Here is a 22,395-nt window from a genome sequence, read left to right as displayed (position 1 = left end):
TAAAATACTGTAGAAATTCAGTGAGCTAAGAAAAGTCATCTATTATTTTCCTTCTAACATCCATTTAACTGCAGTGATTAAAGGCAAGCAGTTAATAGCCTTGTTTTATCAGGGCTGCTACTCACTGAAGCCAAAGGACATAAGGACTGATGAAAACCAAATTAGAAATGCCAGTACATTCCTTAAAAAGGACAGCTATTTTCAGGCAAACCTGAGCAATTTCATCAGTGGAGGACACAGAAATAATCCAGAGTCTGTTCATACAAGCAGTGATTGCTAAACTCACTGCCATGTGCCACTTGCTCACTAGCCTGAGTCATTGGCTTTTTTCAGGGCTCCTTCCACCCTTCACAGCCAACAATACCATTCAGCTCTATTCCTCCTTAGCCTTACTGTATATCCTTAGAACTTCATTTGCCTCTCCTTATTATCCCTGGTTTTGCTTTATTTAGTTTAGTGTTTGGAATGTCCCCATTCCATTTGATGAACCAGTTGATTTAAAAGTGTTGGTCTGTAGTCCTATTGAAAAGAAATTCAGTGTAGATTCAATTCCAAATTTGAAAGCATTTGAAAGCTACAGCCACTTATTCTCATCACATCACATGTCCCACAACATTTTAGAATCATTATGTCATGTCCTCCCCTTTCATTCCTCTCTGAGAACTTGACCTTTTTCCACCTTTTAATTAACTCTGAATAATTCTGTGATTAACTCATCTAACAAATATGTCTTCTTAAAGTACTGGTTAACCTGAGAGCAAAAATAAAGGGAAAAAACCCAAAATCACAAAAAAGAATAAATACTCATTATTGGGAAAACAAAAGGACACGAGTAAGCTGTTCTTTTTGCATTATAACATTTCTCTTGGACTCTACATACAACAAACTAACATTTCAAGGCACATAAATACAACATCCCGTTAATATTTCGGTAATTTTAATTAAGTAATTTTAAAAAAGAGATCTAAACATTACCAGTATTACAGAATTCATACAATTTGATTTTTTTATTCTCTTCAATGCAAATTTAAGTATTTCTTTCTTAGTATGTATCACAATTTTTTAAAAGTCAGTTCTTTTGAGTGCATCAGGTTTTGTCATCTTGTGTGCTTTGTGCTTTTCTTTTTCAAGTTACCAAACCCATTGAAAGACTGAGCTGCTTCCCTTTTTGTCCTGTCCTTTCCCCATGCTTCCACTTCCTCAGAGAGACATGTTTCGTTTTGGAATTTCTGTATCACAGGCAATTCAACTTCTGAAACAGACAGACTATGTAGACAATCATAAGGAATTTGCTAAGAAATTAAATTTTAAAAAAGCTTCAGTAATAATTTCTGTATATACTTAAATATAAAGTGTACTTCAGTGCACAGTTGACAGCATTTCTCCAAAGTTGTTTACTGTGATTGGAACTGCTTAATAATTCTGTGATTAACAATCTACTTTACCCAGCACCATCCAAAAAGCCTTTAGATTTTTCACAATTACACATATTTAAAGAATTTTCAGCACGTTTTTTTTACAGAAAACATTACACTTCATGACACTGAACTTGTATTAAACATTTTTACCATAAACCCATATTTACAAGTTTTCTCTTGAAGTCCCTACCCAAGAGCCTAGGCCCTTTTTAATTCAGTCATCTTTAGAAATAAATGCCATTATGGAAAGTTTTCACAGTTCTCAAAGACAATTCCAGTTTATATATAATTACAATACTTTTTAGCATAATTAGTTAGGAACAAACATGCCCTTGCGAAAAAGTACTTGCAGTGTAATACTAAACAGAACCTAAGAAACACACGTGTTTATCTTTTCATCTCTCTGCCTTCTACTCCCCCAAAAGCAGCAAATTTAAATTATAACATGACCTCCATTAGGAAACATGTAGTATTGAAGTGCAGTATTTGGAAAAGTCAGTTCCATTAGAATATGTACATACTGTTTGTGTTTTTAATGCACCACAAACATCACCATATCTATTCATCCTTAATGCAGACCATATCCTTGGGTTTACTAAGGCTCTTCACTTCCTCTAGTAGTTTTCTAGGTGTCCAAATATGCGTAGAACCTGACAAAAGAACATAAGTATGAACTGTATCAGTCAAATTCTGACTTTCAGACATTCCCTCTTTAAACCATCAGTTACATGCCAGTGTTTTTTACTGCGCCTGGAGAACTGACAAGTGCAACAATTCAAAGTGTTTTCACGTAAAGCACCATCACGTAAGTGTCACCATTATGTGGGCAATGTCCCTCTTCCCGCACTCAGACATCCAGATCAGGACTCTGAACACAAGTTCCAGGTCCTGCTCTGCCCTGTTTGAAAGATAGGACTGAACCTGGGCACTTGTCCTAGCCTGCAAGAAACCTGCCTTTCTGTGAAAGGGTGAGTTAATGAGAGGCTTTACCCTAGAATCAGTAAAGTATCTGGATTCAAGATTATCACAAACATTAGTGTTCCACAGAAATACCAGTTAGAGAAAATTGGCTTTTACTGACTAACATTTCCTTGAAAAACAAAATTCAAGTCTTGACCAGCAACGAAAATCCTTCTTATTCTTCAATGCACAACTTCCTCTCTTATTCTCACAGAGAGTGATTATAACTTCTGCCACTAAGAGTCACCCTGCAGTTCTGAAGGCAACAAGTAGTGACACTCTGAATGGGCTAATATTCCTGGAGTTCTGAATCAGGAACACAGACAAATATTAATTTTTCAGTAGTCCATGTGGAAATTTGGCAACTATCACCTTCCCTCAGAAATCAGGATTACAAACAAAACCACAAGAATAATCTCTAAACAAAAGGGAAGATGGTGCTGTGGTGAGTGCCAGATACCCCAGTAAAGAGTCACCTGCACTAAACATGGTATTGTAAACAAGTTTCAGATGAAGAAATAATCTGGTTAAACTACATTCCTGTTGTCCTGGTCTTTCCATTACTACTCAGAACTAGAACCAGCATTAAACCTATCTCAACCACCACCAATGAAACCAGCAAATAAAAAATAAACTAAACCAAAACCAACCACACACAAACACACCTACAATACCCCTGAATATTTTGAGGTAACAGACTCTAGATTTCAGAATCAAGGTTGGCATTGTTTTAGGGAAGAGTATTTATTTAAAATCATGGTAGATAGGTTCAATCTGAATCTCAAGACTAAATTTAAATGCCAGATGTAGACCTCTCAAGTAATTGAGAATGCTTTAGATGACCCTGCACCCAGCCATCAGCCAGCCCTGCAGATGGACAGAGGTCTATGGTAAGGTTCTGTATCTAGGAGCTCTGTTCCTATATATTATACATATGTACAAGTTTTAGCACCTAATTATTTCCTATAATGCTATTTAAAATTCATTTGAAGCACAGCAGCTGATGGAACAAGCATTTACTACCTCCAAAGTGCTGAGAGATTACTACACCAGCTGTCAATTGCCAAATCTAAAGGAGAGGGAGTTTGCAGGACCCAAGCAGTTAATCATTGTGTGGTTTCTGCAAAGCTTCCAAGTAGCCACAACAGAAACTAGAAAATATTGCTAAGTCAACTGAACTACACTGAAAAGGGGGTTTGGAGTTTATTTGTTTAGTTTTTTGGGTGGAATTCTGATAAGGATGGTTGGGGTTTTTTAATACTTATCTTCCTTCCAAAGTGAGCTATTTTGCACTAGTCTGTCAGCTTTCCTACTTCCAAAAGCAATTAGAGTAGCAAGTACCACTGAAGGTAAAGCACAGGCAGATGCAAAAGTCTGTGAGGTAACCGCAATGCAAAGAAATAGAGGTCTCTTGAAATCCTGTTGGCTATACACTGACATGTCTCTGACATAATTCTTCTGTAGGGCATAACTGTTTTGTCCTTAATGTCTTGTGGCAAAAAAATCCCTCCAAACATCAAACACTTGGGATAACCTACAAAGATCCTTTTAAGTGCATAGTTTTAAGAAATACACTGGCTATGGTATTAGTGTGGTGAACCAAGAGAGGGCATCTAAGCAAAATGATTCTTGCATTTTCCAGACCCACATGCAGTACAGCACACACCCCATCCTTTCCCATGGCAAGCTTACCAATGACAACCTCACAGGACCTGTAGGTCTCGGACACCTGGTAGGCACAGCGCGTCTCCGAGTAGGTGACACCGCCAATGACAAACACAATCAGCCTGGCGCTGCTCCTGCGCTCCTCCCTCTGACTCGCTCGGGGCTTCTGGCGTGCACTGCAAAAGAGTTCATGACATTACACCTACACAGCTTGCCTGATTAATTTTTGGTTAAAATTATACAGTAAATAAGCAGTAGCAATTTCTGTCATTCAGCTCATGGCTTGATTATAATTTCAGCAAAAGTATTTAGATAAATTGTTTTTATTAAATTTTGTAAATTATCACATTACTCTAACTGTTTAGGTATCACTGGGAGAAAATAAATACAAAACAAAAACCTTGTTGCACACACAGCTAACATGCCAAGAGCTCCTGCCAAGCAGCTTAACTGCATGCTCCCAATTCCAGTGGCATTTTTCATGAGAAGCTCATTTGAAAATGCTGGAGTCTTAGGTTTTTCTATCTCTGAACACGAACAGAATCTCTAAAGAAAACATTTGTCTGTTATCAAATTAGATTCAGATACCTAGGAAAAACAAAAGCAGCCTGAAGTGCTTAGAATCTAATACACAGGTTAAGTCATCTGCAGTCCTGATCTCCCTGCTAGAGTGCCTTCAAGATTCCCACATTTCACCAGCCTGTAAGACAGAGATCAAGTTCCAATGTGCAGGGACTTGCTCTAGTATTGCCTGGCACTGATCCTAGTGCAAATCCAGGAACAGAAGGATACACCACAAATAGTTTAATTAGAAGTGGATGTAAAAAACCTATTCTCCTAAGGCTGTGTATCTATACTCTTTGTTTTTTATTTACAAAGGTACAAATTCCAATTCCAATGTATCTTCCACATTTAGGATATATTTAAGACTTCTCTCTCTGAATTCCAGCATCTATCTGATTAGTGCAGTGAGCATTCCTGAGAGAGAACACTCCTAGTTAGCATTCCTGTGATAGAAACACTCTTGGGAGTCTTGATTCATTTGTCTCCCCTTTTAAATAACACTATAAAAAGTGATAAAGCTCTCAAATTGGCCTGTATTGGTCATGAGGTTCAAGAGCTAGTGGAATTTAAAAGAGAAAGAAGGAACAATACAGGTGAGCTAAAAAAAAGAAATTCCAAAAATCACCTCTCAGTGATAATCATTAAATATGCAAGTATACATTTCATATTCATTAGCAGAGAATTAATTTCAAGATCTCCAACTGTCCTGGACTTGCCTAAACCACTCCCTGGCAACAGGGGTCAAATGCCTAACAGGCCCATATTTCCTAACGAGAGAGCCGATAGAAGATTAAATTAATTACCTGAGGTAATTAACCCCAATAATGTCACCACCACTAACATAGCAGAGATAACTTCCATAAGTAAAACATTCTTTTTACCTAAGTCACAGTACTGAACATTTATTCCTGAAACTACTTCACACTCAATGGTTTAAACTTCTCATTCTGGGAATATGAGATGTTATTTCTAACCTTGAAGGAAAAGGGAGATACTACAAACAAAAAGCTATACATTACTAAGAATTATTAAAATAACAACCAAGTTGAGTATGTTTTAGATTAAATAAAAATATAGGCTTACCACATTAACATGACCTTACATGCGTTATTCCACTGTTCAGTAAGCACACCTCTGCAAGGCTTTAGAAAGCAAATGACACAAATACTGAGATCTGGGTAGGCTGTGCTTCAGGAAATGAAACCATTTACCTTACTGCTCCTGAACCATTCCAGGTGGGAGGACAGCGGGAACAATAAGGCCATTCTTTTGAATCTAATTTGTTTTCTATAGCATCCTGAAGTGCAAAATAAAGACACACTTTAAACAGGCATACAGACCTTAACTCCACCAAGTTTCAGCTTTCAGAAAGGATATCTAACTGGCATTTCATGCCAATACATGCAGCCCAACAAATAATTGCAAGTAGCATCTCATGAATAATGCTCCTATGTAACAAAATGCTAGACCACATAATGCTAAAATGTATTATAAGTGTTTTGTGTATAACAAGGAATTGTGAGTATACATGCTTTTTTAAATAAACATATACTGATTTAACTGTTCAGATTTCACTAGCAGCTTTTCATCTGTAAAAACCTTAATTATTTAATTTCTACATAGCAATGTATGAGAGAAGTCAGAGTCCTCTAAAAATATAAATGAACATGAGAAAGCCATCAAGAATTTATGAATGACAGCACTGGATCAGACTAACACTCCAGTATCCTGTGTGACATCAGTCACTGACTAATGCTTAGGAAGAGGTTCGAGAAGAATGAAATTACACTTCTGGCAAGTAATACCTTCCAGGCTCTACCACATTATAGTTTAGATTGGAATTGCAGTTTAAAGACCCATTGAAGTTAAAACCAAGAAGATACAGATCTCTAAATTATACCAAACACTACCAAACCCAGAACAAGCTGTTCTAAAAGACTTCTTGCTTTCACTTTCATTCGCATCACCTTTAAAATGACCTCTAATAAGGAGTATTACTAACAGCAGTATACTGTTCTATATTACAGACAGACTAGAAGTGATCACGTTGCCCACCAGATGTATGTAACAAAATTAACTCAAAATACTGTGGAATTCAAAAGATAGAGTACAACAGCTCACTTGAGTAAATTTCTGCACTGCACCCATGAATGAATTAGTTGGTGAAATTTACCTCCATAACATCTTTGATAACAGGAGTCCACCTAGAAAGCTGAAAGGTTTCTTCTTTAGAACGGTCCCTTCTTACGTATTTATGCTGCTGAGCAACAAACTGAAAAGATTTTCAAAATATGGTTGTATTATTTACTGTTTGGATTTTTGAAACTTATTAGCAGTCAGCAGCAGAAGGAGGGGGGGATAAGTATGAGATTTTAAAGAAATTATAAAAACTATAAAGAACAATAATTAATACCTCTAGAATTCAGGATACATTAGAAATACTAACTTCAGAGCGAAGGAACTGAGTAAGTTGGGAGTTTCCAAAATCAACTAGCTCAAGCCACCAGCTGATAATTGCAGAGGGAACATTATGGGTATCTTACTTTAAACAACTAACATAAACAATTTTCAAAGGATTTACCACTTAAATCACAAAATAAATAAATACATTCTTACTGAAGAGATAACAGGAACATCAAGGTATTTCCAATTTCTTATCATATCACTATCACTTTCTATGTGTACATTCTGGATCAGCTTGTCCAAGTTCTCCTGGGTAGTTCCTTCAATATATGGAAAAGAGACAACAATTACCAAGTTACTGTAAGACCACTTTTGTCTCACACATTCTGGGCTATTATTTAGTATAGAACTTTTTTGTTTGTTCTGTGTGACCAGTCTAAGTTTAACATAATACTATATTTTAGATAAATTTTTTTAATGGTCCATTCTTGAGACCAAAACTCAGTACTGTCAGAGATTCCTCAAACCAGCATTCTGCCAATTTGCTCCTTCTCTACAAGAAATTTTTCCCTACTGACTTATTTTCAGGTCACCACAGATATGGAACTCCCCCTTTAACAGCTTCAATACCATGTGAAAATAAGAGAACAAACTATAATGGAAGGATAAGAATGGTATTAAAACACTGTGTGAATCTACACTTCAATTATATCTCTTAACTCCTTGCCAGTAGTATCTTTGCTGCTAATCTGAGAGAAAATACAGAGGATGGATAGGATTTCTTTCAAATCCAGCCATCAACTCCAATGCAGGGACTTAGTACAGTGGTTTTAGTTAACCTATCCTAAAACTTGAGTTCAAGCTCATAGCACTGAGGAAAAAAATGAGGCAACTTGTCATACCATTTGTGCTAAAGATATACAGGAGAATAGCTCTGATTTTGTCATAGCTGTCATAACTTTTGTTGAGCAGAACTGGAAGGAGGACCCTCATAGAGTCTTTTACTTTTTCACCTTCTGCATCAGTTCCAAGAGCCAAGTCCTAGATTAATAAAAAATAAAAACAGACACCATGATTAAAATCATTGAAGTAATTTAAATCAGTGTTGTTCTTTGTGTTTTGAAACGCATTTTTATGAAACCACAGGTTTCAGGAAACAATCAAGCTGCATCAATTTAAACTCAGTATGACAAGTCTGACATTGATTTCAATAGTTACAGCATTATAGTAACACTACCTAACACTCTTAAACTTTTCAAAATATGACATCTAGAATTCTTAAAAATGTAAATTATAGTCACAATGTAATGCATCACCCTAAAAGGGGCTTTTCCCGGACATTTAAAAAGGGCTTCCCTCTGCACAACATATTAAAGCAACCTCATAGGAATTTTGAGCCCTGAAAACAAAGGTGGTCCTTATACAAATTAGCCAGATTTCAAGACCAAAAAAACCTCCAAAACTCTTAGGAACACCTCCTTATTGGGAGATTAAGAGCCTTTATATTACACTTAGTTTTAATACTACCACCTCAAAAACTGATCACAAAAGAAAGGTAAGAGACATAGCAGCTAAGTCAGTTAAAACAAGCTTCTATTCCCACAAACAAATAAAAGTGGTACTTGCAATACTTGCAAAGTTGCTCTTTGGTTTGTGGCTTTTTTAAACATACCTGTTCAGTTTTACAGAGCCTTTCTATGTTAGATTTGAACTTGCTCATGCAATCTTCTGCTATGCTAAGATGAACAACTTGCTATAAGACAGAAAGAAAAAACAAAAAGAAAATCACAAGCTGTCATAGCTTGAATTTTTTCCTAGCATATCCATCATTTTTACTGATTACAAGAGTCAATCCTTCAGTACCATCACACATTTTCTGTGTTTTCCCCTTCATTTAGAGTCTGACCGCCATAATACTTTGTAAAACACTAAACTATTATGATATCTTCAATCCTCAAATCACACAAATTATTTCATTCTTTTACATGGTAAAATGAAACACATGGAAACAAGTTTTCTTTGCTAAATTTTACAGTAGGTGAAAACATTAATTTGGAGAAGAGCTATATAGCACAGTACAGGAAAATGACAGACTAAAACTACATTTCAACAAAACAAAGTCAAGTGGACTGGATTATTTACTGTGAAGTTGTGATTACAAGAGACTCCTTACCTTACTGATCTCTTTACGATAGAGTGGCATCTTCTTCATTAACTGGGACAGAGCAGATATGGATAACTGGAAAGAAATGACACAAGTTGAAAATCTGTTCCCCCAGTAAATGACGTGCTTATTTCCCTTCCTGTTGCAGCTTGCTTCCCTCACAACCCCTGAAAATTCCAGCTGAGAAAATTCTTAATTTCTCTAGTAGATCCATGAGTTACATGGATCTGATCAGCTGAAAATACCTAAATTACCAGGAAAAACAATATCTCAACTTAAACAACTTACTTTTCCTTCTGCTGCTTTTGTTTTTGATGAAGCATCTTTCAAAAGTTTTGGTATTTCCCTGAAGAAAATAAGAAAATAATGAAAGGCAACAGCACATGAGTGCTTAAATCTTTTCTTAAATCTTGAAAGAACTGTGCAACAAGAATTTCTGAATGAAAGTAAAAGCCTGAAATACAGGTCTACCTTCAGAGAAAAGAGTGATTTTTTACAAAGGAAATATTAAACATTCTATTTGCAATATCTTCATACTATCATTTGATGCAGCAGCTTGGTAGCACTGTATGCAAAATAATCCCTTCAGATTTAAAATATTTGAAAACACTTGCCAGGAAATGACTTGATTTCCATTTACCTCAAGAACTGCAAGTAGCATTAGTATAACTGCATACTTGGGTACATACTGTATTTTTAAAGCACAATTTTTTCCTGGCATTGATGAAGACTGAATCCAATTCGTCTTGCAAACCATGCTCATTACTGCATTATTGCCACTGAACAGCTCTAACACCCTCCCCCTCACAGAAACCAACAGTTGGCTTTGTTATTCATGCACATACTCTAGCACATCTGCAATATGCTTGTGTCGCATCTTCACCCACAGGTCATCATCTTCCTCCAAAATTGCCTCCTTTTCCTTCCCACCAGAGCCTTCTGTTTTGTATCTTCCAAGAGAAAATTCAGACAATTATTTGGGGTTTGGGTTTCCCCCAATTCTCATCACTTATTACAGTACTATTTGTAACAGTCTAATCAACATAAATTGTAACAGCAGTAATAGACAAAGATTTTAATTTATAAGCCAAGCCAGTGCCTGAGAAAATATAATTTACAGGATTTTACAGATTACATATTTTAACATAGAGGCAGCAGATAAATTTTAGAAAGATTCTTTGGGGCAAGAGCTTCTGGACATTCTTTTAAACCAACAGTAACTAGAGTTTTAAACACACATTTACATGCACCTCAATTTCTCTTCAGTTTTGATTTCAAATGCAAATGGCACAAAGTAATACACACTGCAATTGCCAAGTGCAGCTTTCTTTCTGTACTATAAGACTTTAACTAAAGGAAAATGAAGTTACATTAACCAACAAAATGCTAAGCAGGACAAAGCACTTCACATACAAAAGAAACTGTTGTACAGCATAACAGAGCAGCTATTACATGACTATAAACAGCAATAAATTTAAAACAAGAACACAATCATGCCACATAATATTTTCACATTTACAGAAACTCACACAGTGCAGATTGCCAGAAAGCAAAAGAATGAAAAAAATTACAAGATTAATGATGAAAGTCAGATCATGACTACCTAGAAAACATTCTGCTACATTTTCATACCCAGCAATCAAACCCAGACTCAGAGCCTACACTTTCTATTAAAATCTTCACTCAGTGCTTCTGACTGAAGATACACATTCCTCTTTGCTTGGCTACACAATGAGGCCATCAGGTCTCTTTTCCTGAAGTGGGTCATCAGAAAGCAAAGTCCTACCAAAATCATTGCTGTCAGAACAATCAGACAGCAAAGCACATAACTTATGCAAATTAACATTACACTACTCCAAACAGTGCTTATAAAGTGAACATGACTGATTTAAATGTGTATTTACAATTAAACATGTAAATTTTAACAACTACACAAATTAAATTACTGGAGCTATAAAAGTGAACATACCTGAGAAATAACCTAGCTTTTTCTCAGTATTCAGTTAGTGGTATTGCTTGTCTTGTTATGCCAAAAAAATTGAGAATATGGAAGAAAATCTAGGGAATCTCAATGTGCACTCCCAAAGCTTTACTTCAAGAGTAGTACAAGATTCTTAGTTCTTAAAAAATGCAATTTGGTGGACTCAAAACTTAACAAAAATGCCAATTAGATCCTACCTAACATCAACTAAGGCAGGAAGTCAAAAAAATGATGAAGTTACAAATACAGGAGGAAAGACTAACAATAAGTGAAGCAACCATTATGCAATATAAGTAGCTAATATTGCCATGGTGCAATTGAGCTAAACAATTTCAGGGATTTTATAATCAAGAATAAACTATTTAGGTTTTTTTTTAAGTACTTGCTTGTAAGTATCATTTTCAATGGGTAGCAGATCATAGGCCATTGCCTGGAAGGTGAGCTCATGGAGTACAGTTGATACTGGGTCAAAACCACGATCAATTATTATTAGTTGGGAGTGGGTTTTAGCCTAGAAAGCCATCAAACAAACACAAAGTTAAGACATACAGGAGAAAGTTAATGCATGTTAAATCTGTTTGCATTAAGTCACAGCACTGCAGATATTTTTAGAAAAATAACTGAAAAGCACTGCACTACGGTCCAAGTGTTTGTTTGAACATTTGAATTATATACAATGGTTTTAAACACTAAGTTTAAGGCAATGCTCTTAGCCCACTGCAATACACTCAGAAATATGAATTTTATTAGTCTAGTGAACAAAAAAGATAAAAGAGCAGGAATATTTATTTCTGTAGCAAAGTGCAGAGTCAAAATCAGAATGGTTTACCCCATGGTTTTATGTTTAAGCAGCAGCCCTAATTTTTAGTGACAAATTAAAATCATTATTTACATGAATAGCTGTATCTTTGTAGACAATAAGTCCCGTCAGGGAAAACATTTAAATTCTGGAGTAAGCCCCTTCTACATATGGCCTTATAGAAGGTGATATTAAAACAACATTTATCCACTGGTCTTCAGGTTTGTAGCATCCCCCTACCTTACCACAGGGCTAATTTTTCAAATAAAATCAGTTTGATCACACAAATACAGCTTTAATCCAACAGTATTACCTCTACATGGCTTTCATACACAAAAAAAACTAAATGGCAACTAGCTGCCTTTATTATTAAATAATATCTATATCTCTAGAACTTAATTGTTGAAGAATATTTCAAAGATTTTTTCCCCAGACATACAAAAAAAGTTTAAAAAATAAACATTTTAGTTCACTGTCTACCTTTATTTGGCTTCTCTCATCTGTTTTGTAGTAGTTTTCCAGACTTTTTTCAACAAGCTGTGCAAGTTTGCTGGCTCTATCAGATGGTCCACTGGGAAAAAAGGAAGCATGCAAAAATAACTTAGATTTCTTCATCAGAACACTAAAATGCTACCTTTAAAACAGAAAACTCTGAGATTGATCCTCTGCTTTCACGTGTTTCTGAACTCTGATCTAAGTATTGCCAATATATTTTGACTTTTACATTATGATTTCACTCTTTGAATGCTTCAGGTATTTTAGACAGCAGAAACAGCTTCAGCCAAAAGACTGGCATTAGCTGGAACATGGCCCAGCACCTAAAGTTTCACTCAGAGGTTGGAAACAAGAAAGAAAAAGAGAAAGAATGGGGAAAAAAAAATCAAGCAACTGTTTGTTACCTTTGCAGAGAACAAGACACCACATTACACCACAGAATGCAGTCCTTGAATACAATTTCAGAAGCCTACTTGGACTTCAAAGATAGTAAATCCCTTTCAAAGTTCAAAAGAGGCATTCTTCTCAATATCTCTACTACAAGAAATCCTGATCGCATGTGCCACAGCAATTTCTGAGTTCCTTGGTGCCAAGCAGAGCTACAAATGGCTGAACAGCAGCAGTTCTGTTACAGGATTATGCATGTGGCATACAAGAATGCAGAATATCAGTGTCACCCCACTGACCAGACATGAAACAAAGCATTCAGAACAAGACAGGGTATAGCAAGTACTGTTACATGCATGTACACAGAAAAACATTGCTCTACCTACACTTCACAAATTCCTATCATTCCATATTTCAGACTTGTGGATTAAAAACAATTAATCTACAACCACAAGGGGAAAAACCAGAAATCAAACTATGCTGCAGCCTCGAGCTACGACCAAATAATGTGGTGGGCCCTAGAAGTGAAAGCAATCACTATAAAACACTAATTTTGCCCCACCTTTTATATCGTACCCCTGGATTCTCATCTAGTGTGGCACACAAGGTAACAATTTGTTCAGCCATGACTTGCAGTACAGCATCTTTATCCTTTGTCTTTTCCAGAGTGGGACTGTAGCAGCGGTAGAAGGCATCTGGGATGTTAAGAGTAAACACCTACGGAAAGCACAAGCAAGAAAAACAGGGCCTAATTTGCAGATTGCCAGAACACCTGGTAAAAAGTCTGCTAATAATTTAAAACTGCAAGAAAAAGTCATACATAGGACACTTAAGAAAAAAACCCAAACAAACCCACACTTCATTCCTCTATCCCTGCTGAGCTCATCTTCTTGTTCTCAGACTTTTTCCCTGTTACTCTCCTATGTAAATTACTCTATTTTTCAAACTATGGAAGGAAGGAAGGACAGATGGAAGGAAGGAACTAAACACCTGTCAGTGCCTTGTACAGAACCATACAATGCAATATCAGAATGATCATAGAAAGCATCAAGGTTAAATTGGTTTAAAATCAAAATTTCCATATTGTATCTGCTTTAAATATGAAGAATTTACCTTGAATAGTTGAAATTCCTTAAACACGTTAAATCTTGATTAAAGCAGCTTAGTACTACAGAGATGAAAGGCTTTTTCAACACTTTTGTAAATGGAATGCAAACATGGGTACAATCCCATTGTCAGAAAATGGATTTCCTCTAGCTTCAGATGGACTCTGTAACTACAGAGCCATCTAGATAAAAGCGTTTGCTTCACTCCAGTAGATAATCACCTGGACTTTGCCCAGAGCTCAGCCTGATTGTTTACTCCTAGCATCCCAGGAAGCAGGCAGACCAGTTAACATTGCTCCTCTGCTAAGGACTGGAAAGGTTCTCACAACCCCAGATACTGAGAATACAAAACTCCAGTAAAAACAAGAAGAGTGCTGCCCAGCCTTAGTGCTGCTTATTTTCAACTACAGAAAAGTAGTCTTGATTTCTGCTTTCATGGCGAGTCCTCCAGAGAACCAGGACCACAACATTTTCATAGGCTTTATTTGATACAGAAAAGCAGCTTTGGCAGGGCTCCCAAAACCATCTTGAAACAAAACTTGTCAACATCAACCTCACTGGAAAGCAAACAAACAGGGCACCATGTTCATGCCCTGATGGATTCTCAACCAAAATAATAAAGAACCCTTTATAATAAAAAGGAATGCATCTTCAAACCAGGAAACTGCACCACAGTGAGACAGGGCTAGCAGCAATCCCTCCTATATTCAACTGCCACTTGGTACACCTAAGAGTTGTCCCCTTGATAGGTTGATAACGTTTGACATGGGAAACATTTGTGGTTAGTTCTGGTTAGTTCTCCAGCTCCCAGAACTGGGCAGAGCATGGAGGCTTCACTGGCTTAGTGAGCATCAGTGTGCCCTCTGTGTCTGATGAAAGGCATGAGCAACAAATTACTTTTCAACACAATACCCACTGTGTGGCTGCACATGGAAAACACCCATTGGTTTCCACTGGTAGTACAGATCTTTAATTGAGAAAACATGATTTCCATGCTCTCCTCTCACTGAAAAGACTATCAAGTTGTAGAAGTTTTTGTTCCACTCCCTTCAGTTCTCTTAGTCCATTTGTTCTCCTTTCCTGACTTTCACCAAGTCCTACTTTACTCCTATGCACCAACCTACCCAAACTATCAAAGTAAAACCTCAGTATCAGCAGTTACAAACTCTTACCAAAAACCAGCCAGAATACTTGTCTGCTCTTAGGGAACAGATTCCTTCTTTAACCTCCCTATTGCAACTGACACCAAGTCTTGCAAAGAGGTCAAGTGCAAAGAGTAAAACTTTGAGTACAAGAGCATTTGTTTTCATCTGAGAAGCATAAGCAAGCACTGGAAATGTGCCCAAATGAAAATATCTCACAGAGTTTGTCAATCAAAAGCTACATTCCATTTCATTGTTTTCTAAAAGGTCAGCAGCACTTGAAAATAATCCTCCAGACTACTGTTAAGGTTAAGAATTAAACTTACCTGAGATTCATAAGGGAAGAATGAAATGTTGATCTCCTTGCATTTCTTTATTGATTTTGCACATGAAGCCTTAATTTTATTGAAGAGGCTGTCAGGACAAACTAGGAGAAAAAAAATAGACTCTAAGTACAAATAATTTGTACTATTCCAGCTGTCAGCTCACTTATAAGCATACAGTATTCAGAGCAGATAATTCTAAATTAAGACCAAATTAACCATAAAAAAAAAAGTCTACTCTTCCTACAGTGAAATAGATTATATAATCAATATTTTGTTTATGAGATCTTTTTTGAGAAGCACCACTGCTCAATTTATACTGGCTTTTTGCAAGCAAAACATTGTTGAACACTCATTTGCAGTCTCCAACTGTGAAGGATGTTGATCTTATCAAAGTAAAGGTTTCTGCTATTTCTTGTCATGTAGGAGAGAAAAAAGCATTTCCCAAGCTACAAAAATAAATCACATGTAGCTATCTAAGAGCAAAACACAGATATATGGAATTTAATTAGTTCTCTAAGGTGTTCCACCACACTTCCAGGCTACATTGGATCCCAGTCTAGAAACTGAATTTAAGGAATAGATGACATGAATACTACACAAACTTGGAAGTGACAGAGTTATTTCTCTAACTCAGGAGCTATTCCTCTCAACAGGAAAAGTTTTGGCAAGTATTCAAACTGAAAGCTCGCCCACTTGAAACCAAGGAGCATACAGCAAGATAGCAGTACTTTTTCAGAACAACAACTGCTGCTTCAGCATGAAATTAAACAAGAAACCAAGAATTTGGATAATAATTTAATACTGCTTTGGGAACATCCAGTAGCAGATACACAGTCCACAAAGACAGGCACGCCTCGGTCTCTGCCTTCAGCAGCACATTTGGGTTTTTTGTTTCCCCCTCTTTAGAGCCATTTTAGTCACGCTGACTGACTGCAGGGCCATGTGCAACCACATGAACCCTGCCCCCAGTAATTGTCTCTGCTGCACAATTAATGTCATGCATGCAAGGGCTAAGTAGGGCCCTTCTTTCAGGGAAGGGGAAAAGCTGGCTCACAGCTCTCAAGGAACTACCTGCAGCAACCAATTACTAACACAGCCCTTGCACAAAGTTCTCATGCAGTTATGTTTTTGGTACTGTTTTGTTTATGTAGAGATACATAGTTTGACTGGAATTGTCTTCCTCCACATTCCAACACAGGAGGAGACTGGAATACTTAAAAATAAAACTACATTACCTAAATTAAAAGCAGAGGTGGAGAACAATCAAGACTGTTTGGTAATTGTGAAAGAAATTACTATGGCCACACAGCATGGTGACCACAGCCTGGTAACACAGATATATGCCTAATGACTTAATGATTTGAGTCTCAAACCTTCTAGCAAGAAACAGGGCCAAAATTTTTCATTTACTCAGCTACAGACAAGAGAAGTGAGCAGCTTACTTATTTACCCATATAAAGTTAGCAAACTACAGCCCAAAAGCTTACTTACAGTCAGTAAAATACACGTATGCTGCTTTGTATCTGCTGGATGATTTATTGATGAAGTCATCAATCAGTCCATCTACAGACTTAGGGAGACAAGAAAAATAAGGAAATAAAAATAAAAAACAACATCATACCAGTGTTTTGCCTTTCTACACATACCAGACAAAGCTTCTCCCTCTTCTCCTCCTGCTCTATTACCAAGTCCCACTTAGGAATACTGCATTTCAACATATAAGAAAACACTGAAGTTTAAGATTTTTAATTCCAGATGAAGAATAACAGCAATTACAGATGGTCAGTCATGCACCAAGCTCATTTCAGGAAGCACACACATCACAGTTTTTGCATAATTTTCCAGCTGCAACAGAGCTGAGATTTATTGTCTCAAGAACTTTTAGGAAGTAACAGGAATCTCTTATTAGAGCCATTATTTTGAATTGTATTTTCAATGTACTGCATCATTATGTGATACAACATGTCTTTCAGTGAGGTTACAATTGCTAAGCAATGATACAGTGCCTACACTGACCACAAGGTACGCGTTTGCAACACATTTCATGGTGCCATTACTTTGCCTTTTCATCTTGGGAAATTAGGCATCACACAGAGGAGTATCACAGAAAATGCAGAGGTAAAGTACTGCATAGCTATACACAATAAATAAACATTTTACAATAAGGGTTTTTTTTAGTCTGAAAGATCTTGCAACACTTTAAAATACTAACCTTTTTGGTGGGAGTTATTAAATATATTGCCTTCATGTGTGGGACAGGCTCACGGGTTTTATATACATTTTCCACCACTATAAAGTAAGAAATATTACATGTTTATAATTAGGAATATTATGCATCTTTAAGGAAAACACTGCACATATTTTAATATAGAGTTGATAAAAATAAAGTAACTGCAATCAAGTTGTCCACAAAATTAGAGGTAAGGACGTACCTTCTGCCAAGAGTCTTGATTTATTTCTTTGTTATTTTATATACAGAAGGTTATCACAAGGCTTTCTCAACTCTCAGTCTAGTGACAACTAAAGTTGTAGGACTAAATTCTTCCTAGGTATTCTACACCTCTATAACAGAATGGCAATGCAAACATACTACAGCTACGGGGCCCAGAAGGAACTCTCTTGGCAAGAGAGCTCTTTTCCCAGCACAGTGAAGGAGAGGGACAGAGAAACTATGCAGGGCACCATTTTGGACTACAGCCTCTTCTGTCCTTTGTTTGCCTATGTCCTGGGCAATTACTCTGTTGCAACATAATTGCAGGCACAAATTAAGACATTTTTCAGCAAACCAGTTTCACTCATCTCTTGTTTTCCTCTGTTTAATAAAGTCATTACTGTATAATTTTACAATACACTAGCTTGAGAATGCAGAGATATTCTTGTGGCTCAGAAATTTTGTGGGGGAGGAACAAGGATGATAAGTAATGTCAGACATGTGGATGTGGAAAGACAGGTTCCTTTCAGTAGTGTGCTCACTAAAAATAAAAGGTTTCTTCCTGATGAAAAGGATACATGCCCACCAAAAGTTTCTCACAAAGGATAAGTAGCACTTATGAGTTAAAACACACACCAAAAAGCAAAACTGATACAGCTCTACTATTATATTTTCAGAATAATCACATTATGCTGAATAACTGGAATAAAAATCGTATTGTGGAATAAGTAATCAAGTCTAAACAATGCCTTCTTACACAAGCATTTCTGAAAATCTACACCTAAAGCTAATTAAAACTAGTTCATTTACATCTCGGGAATTTATTTCAATTTCAAAAATAGGCACCATCAAACAAACCCATTCCCACCTCACAAAAAAACCACCAAAAACCCCAAACCAAAAACCACCACAACAACCAAACAAAACAAAATGTAAAAGCACAAAAAACACCAAAAACCCCCAATCAAACAAACAAAAAAAAAAACGCTTAGAGCAATCTTGAGGGGAAAAAATCAAAGGGGGATCTGAGCTTTCAGGCAGAGAAACATTTGGTTTTTTTCACTAAAAAAAAAAAATCACAATTGACTAATTACTGTAGAAGCCTAAAAGTCTACTGTTTTAATATCCCATAACTACTTGTCTTCATCAACCAAATAAAGACCATTTCTTCCAAGGGTACTACCAATTTCATCAATTTCAGTCTTTCCCTTTTTCTTACCAGGATATTGCCATTGGTGTATCAATAAGAATTATGCTTACCTGTGACACCCTCTGCCAGTAGATCAGTCATTTTGCAGCACAGTGACAGTAATTTAGTAGTGTAATCATCTAAGAGCATTACCTAAACATATTTTTTAAAAAACACACAGAAGTATTTAGATACACTAAACAGCTATATTCAATCCATGTAATTTCCTCAACAACTTGCCATAAAAGTTTGAAGCTAAAACTATTTTATTACTCTATTTTTTCATTACCTGCAAACATCAACATTGCAGGGGGAAATTAATTTCAGAAGGCAGCTCCTAATGCACAGGATTTCCAAAGACAAGCTCAATCTTAAATATGAGCTTTGTTCCCCTACTCATACTAGACAGTACTTTGAAAGTTTCACTTGGACACAAGTCTTTTGAATTCCTGCTAATTTACTCCATGCCCTCCTCAAATATACCTGTATTTACTTTAAAACTCTGTTATAGCTTAAGCAGCTCTACAGGCATCATACTGTTGAATCCTGCTCCACATGTACTGCAGTACAGTGTAATTTTTGAAATTAGTAGAGTACAAGTATTTCAAAAGGAAAGTGAAGAGAAACACAAACAGTTTCTAATTTTTCTTCACTTCTAATTAAAAAAAAAGAGACTATTAGCCATTTGTTCTTCCTGTAGTAGCCTCTAGATTTTTCAATATGTATTATACAGAGATCTGAGTTCCCAAAAGCAAAGTCTATTACTTGGACAGAAAACAATCTTGAGTGAAAATGCCAGACATTCATTTTATGTATTTGTTCTCTACTCAGCTATACAGATGTCTTGTTCGGGTGGTGACAGAATTCTTATAAAAATTTTAACAAAATTGTACCTTCCATTCTTCCTCTTTGGTGAAGTCATCAAATACTGCTGACTTCAGCTCTGTAAGAAGAAACAGTTTACCAGTCAGAGGAAGCAAATTGTTACTAAGAAAGAAAAAAATAATTCACCCATTTAGAGTCATATGTTCAGAGCCCTAAAAAGAAAAATTAAAAAAAAAACCACATACTGATAAATACTTGCACAGAATTCTTCACCACAAACTGTCCCTGCCTGTTTCTAGGACTGTACACAGGTGTAATAACAAATTTTTAACCACATGAAAATTTCATTAACATTCATACTTTCTGACAACACTCTTGCCAGTTAATTAGTCTTTAGCATTACACAGAATTCCTTTCAATAAACTGAGTGCCCAACAACCTTGTGCAAAATCTCAAATATTCTATTTTTTCTACAATATTTGCCTATAAAAGACACCAGAACATACAAATGGATACTTCAGTTGTCTTGAACCTCATTTCTGCTATTAAAAAATAGAAGTCAGTTTTCTCCCATAATAATATGAAAGTGCCCCTGCACTATTCCAACTGTTACTGATTTTGCCCTCAACCTGCAGCTGCTTCACCCAAATTGGTCTTCACCCAATGACACCTACATTGGTTTACAGGCTCTCAAAATCATTTTTCTCCTGCAAGCATTCTGGACACAAAAAAAACAAACTCAGGTTAGTGCTCCATTTTTGTCCAGGCTTTCATTTTCTTCTCACATATTTTATACCAACCATACACCCTAACTACCTTTTCAGATTTTGTCTTCTCTGAATGCATTTAATTAGTTTACAAAGGCTTTTTTTCTTCTACCTTTACTTCACAATCTAGGAAAGAACTATACACAAGACTGACAGAACAGCAGGCTGCCAGATTCCTGTGTGGAAAAAAAAGAAGCAAACCACACCTTGGCAAAATTAATGACCCATTTACAACACACTTCCTGAAGAAGGGACTGTTAAACAAGTGCTACAAAAAACAAAATTGCTAAAATGCTGAATCATTTACAAAAATTATTCTATGGCTATGCTAGAACTCCTTATACAAGTCTACAAAACAATTTAAAGTTGTGACAAAAAATTAAAAGAATTCCTTATTGAAAGGACTTCATTTAGAGATTAACTATATACAACAGCTCTCTGTATTTCATTATTTTATCCACAGGAACTACTGTCTCCTAAATACAGATAGCTTTCTCTGTCCTCACAACTGTGAGCTTAACTGAGGACAAACTTGTGTAAATTAACTTTTCCATGCCCTTGTGCTTCAATTCCACACACCACGGGTGTAACTTCTATGCCTATTTACAGAGACACACATGGATACAAGCTGCTACATAAAGCATCAGCATCACTATTTCCAGTCAAATCAGCCTTAATAAAAACCCCCTAATGTTTTGCTGAAACATTAGGAAGCAGCAGTTTATGACCTTCAATTACCCATTTAAAAAGTGCCAGACAATGTCTAAAACTTAGTGCATCAATTTTCATTGTTGTTGTAGTTTTGGAAAGACAAGAGAAACTAGATGACTAACAAAAGCATTCATTTCAGAAATTCTTCTTAACTAAGCTTTTAACATAAATGTTTTATTATTCACACTGCTTCACTGTCACTCTAATCTTTGTTCCTCACACTGGCAACATAATTTTCAAACGTCTTTATGGCCCTTAATGACACACTTATGCTTTGATCAAATTACTCCCTTTTAAGGTCCAAGACTTCTATAAAATATCTCAGGACAAAACATTGGCCTTACAGTCACGGGCACGAAAAGCAAGACAGCAGGATAAGCAAAGCAGCAAAAGTGGGGATTTCTAAGGGTTACGTTTGAAACAAAGGTATCAAGCAGGGTACAGGAGCCAGCAATTAGGACTGAACTCCAGAGGGACAATCTGCTTTTCACTTCTAGTGACACAAACAAACAGCTTTCAGGTGGAAGCAGAGGAGAAAAACGAAAACAAGACGGCAGCAGGACCTTCCCACTTCAGCGACAGTCGCCGGGCTGGCTGAGCAGCTCATGGAGTCACAACCTCAGTACAATTAAGCTCAGGATGAGGTGGCTGCCTATGCCCTTTCCTCAAAGGTCTCACACCACCTGCAGTACTATCAGCCTTTCTACTCCAGCAAGGAAAGGAGCAGTTACGACTTCATTTTCTGTAACAAACACCAGCAGAACCGGCTCCAAAACACGGAGATAAAAATCTGCAGTTCACTTGTAAGCCTACCTGGGAACACCTTCAACTTTTTCTACCAGAAACTGTGAAGCCAAACACAAAGAGAGAGAGAGTGGAGCCCCTTCTGGGGCCGGAGCACTCTCCAAAAGCAGCAGTTCGGAGGTAATAGAGAAGTGCTTGAAGAGCTGACTTAGGTTTAGGCTCTTCAAGGGCCCGTCAGGCGGGCTGTAGCCTACAGAGCTCACCCTTATCTCGGAAAAGGCACAAGAGTCTCTTTGCAGCGCTGTCACTGCGGACACC

General features: G+C 36.7%; 1 protein-coding gene across 1 annotated transcript; it reads right to left on the bottom strand.

The window, feature by feature from the left end:
• Positions 1-810: 810 nt before the first annotated feature.
• Positions 811-19,967, bottom strand: STXBP3 (syntaxin binding protein 3). The gene is made up of 18 exons (XM_005423700.3): positions 19,924-19,967; positions 19,102-19,183; positions 17,623-17,699; positions 16,902-16,980; positions 15,411-15,511; positions 13,399-13,553; positions 12,435-12,525; positions 11,542-11,666; positions 10,020-10,124; positions 9,463-9,520; positions 9,184-9,249; positions 8,683-8,763; positions 7,913-8,051; positions 7,224-7,330; positions 6,781-6,879; positions 5,819-5,904; positions 4,071-4,219; positions 811-2,068 (listed from the first exon to the last, which is right to left on the bottom strand). Exons 2-18 carry the CDS (start codon positions 19,178-19,180, stop codon positions 1,977-1,979), a joined length of 1,689 nt encoding a protein of 562 aa, XP_005423757.1. The 5' UTR covers positions 19,181-19,183; positions 19,924-19,967; the 3' UTR covers positions 811-1,976.
• Positions 19,968-22,395: the final 2,428 nt, after the last annotated feature.

This window comes from Geospiza fortis, unplaced genomic scaffold (assembly GCF_000277835.1).
Source record: "Geospiza fortis unplaced genomic scaffold, GeoFor_1.0 scaffold229, whole genome shotgun sequence".
In the NCBI taxonomy this organism is placed as follows: domain Eukaryota; kingdom Metazoa; phylum Chordata; class Aves; order Passeriformes; family Thraupidae; genus Geospiza; species Geospiza fortis.
The sequence above is the reverse complement of the archived record's forward strand: the minus strand, read 5'-3'. Positions and strand labels throughout refer to the sequence as shown.

Coding starts and splice junctions, on each gene's coding strand:
- STXBP3 (XM_005423700.3), bottom strand. CDS start 19,180: ATGCTCTTAGATGATTACACTACTAAATTACTGTCACTGTGCTGCAAA. Junction 13,554..15,410: donor TCTTCCCTTATGAATCTCAG/GTAAGTTTAATT, acceptor TGCTTTCCGTAG/GTGTTTACTCTTAACATCCC. Junction 8,052..8,682: donor GGCTCTGTAAAACTGAACAG/GTATGTTTAAAA, acceptor TTATTAATCTAG/GACTTGGCTCTTGGAACTGA.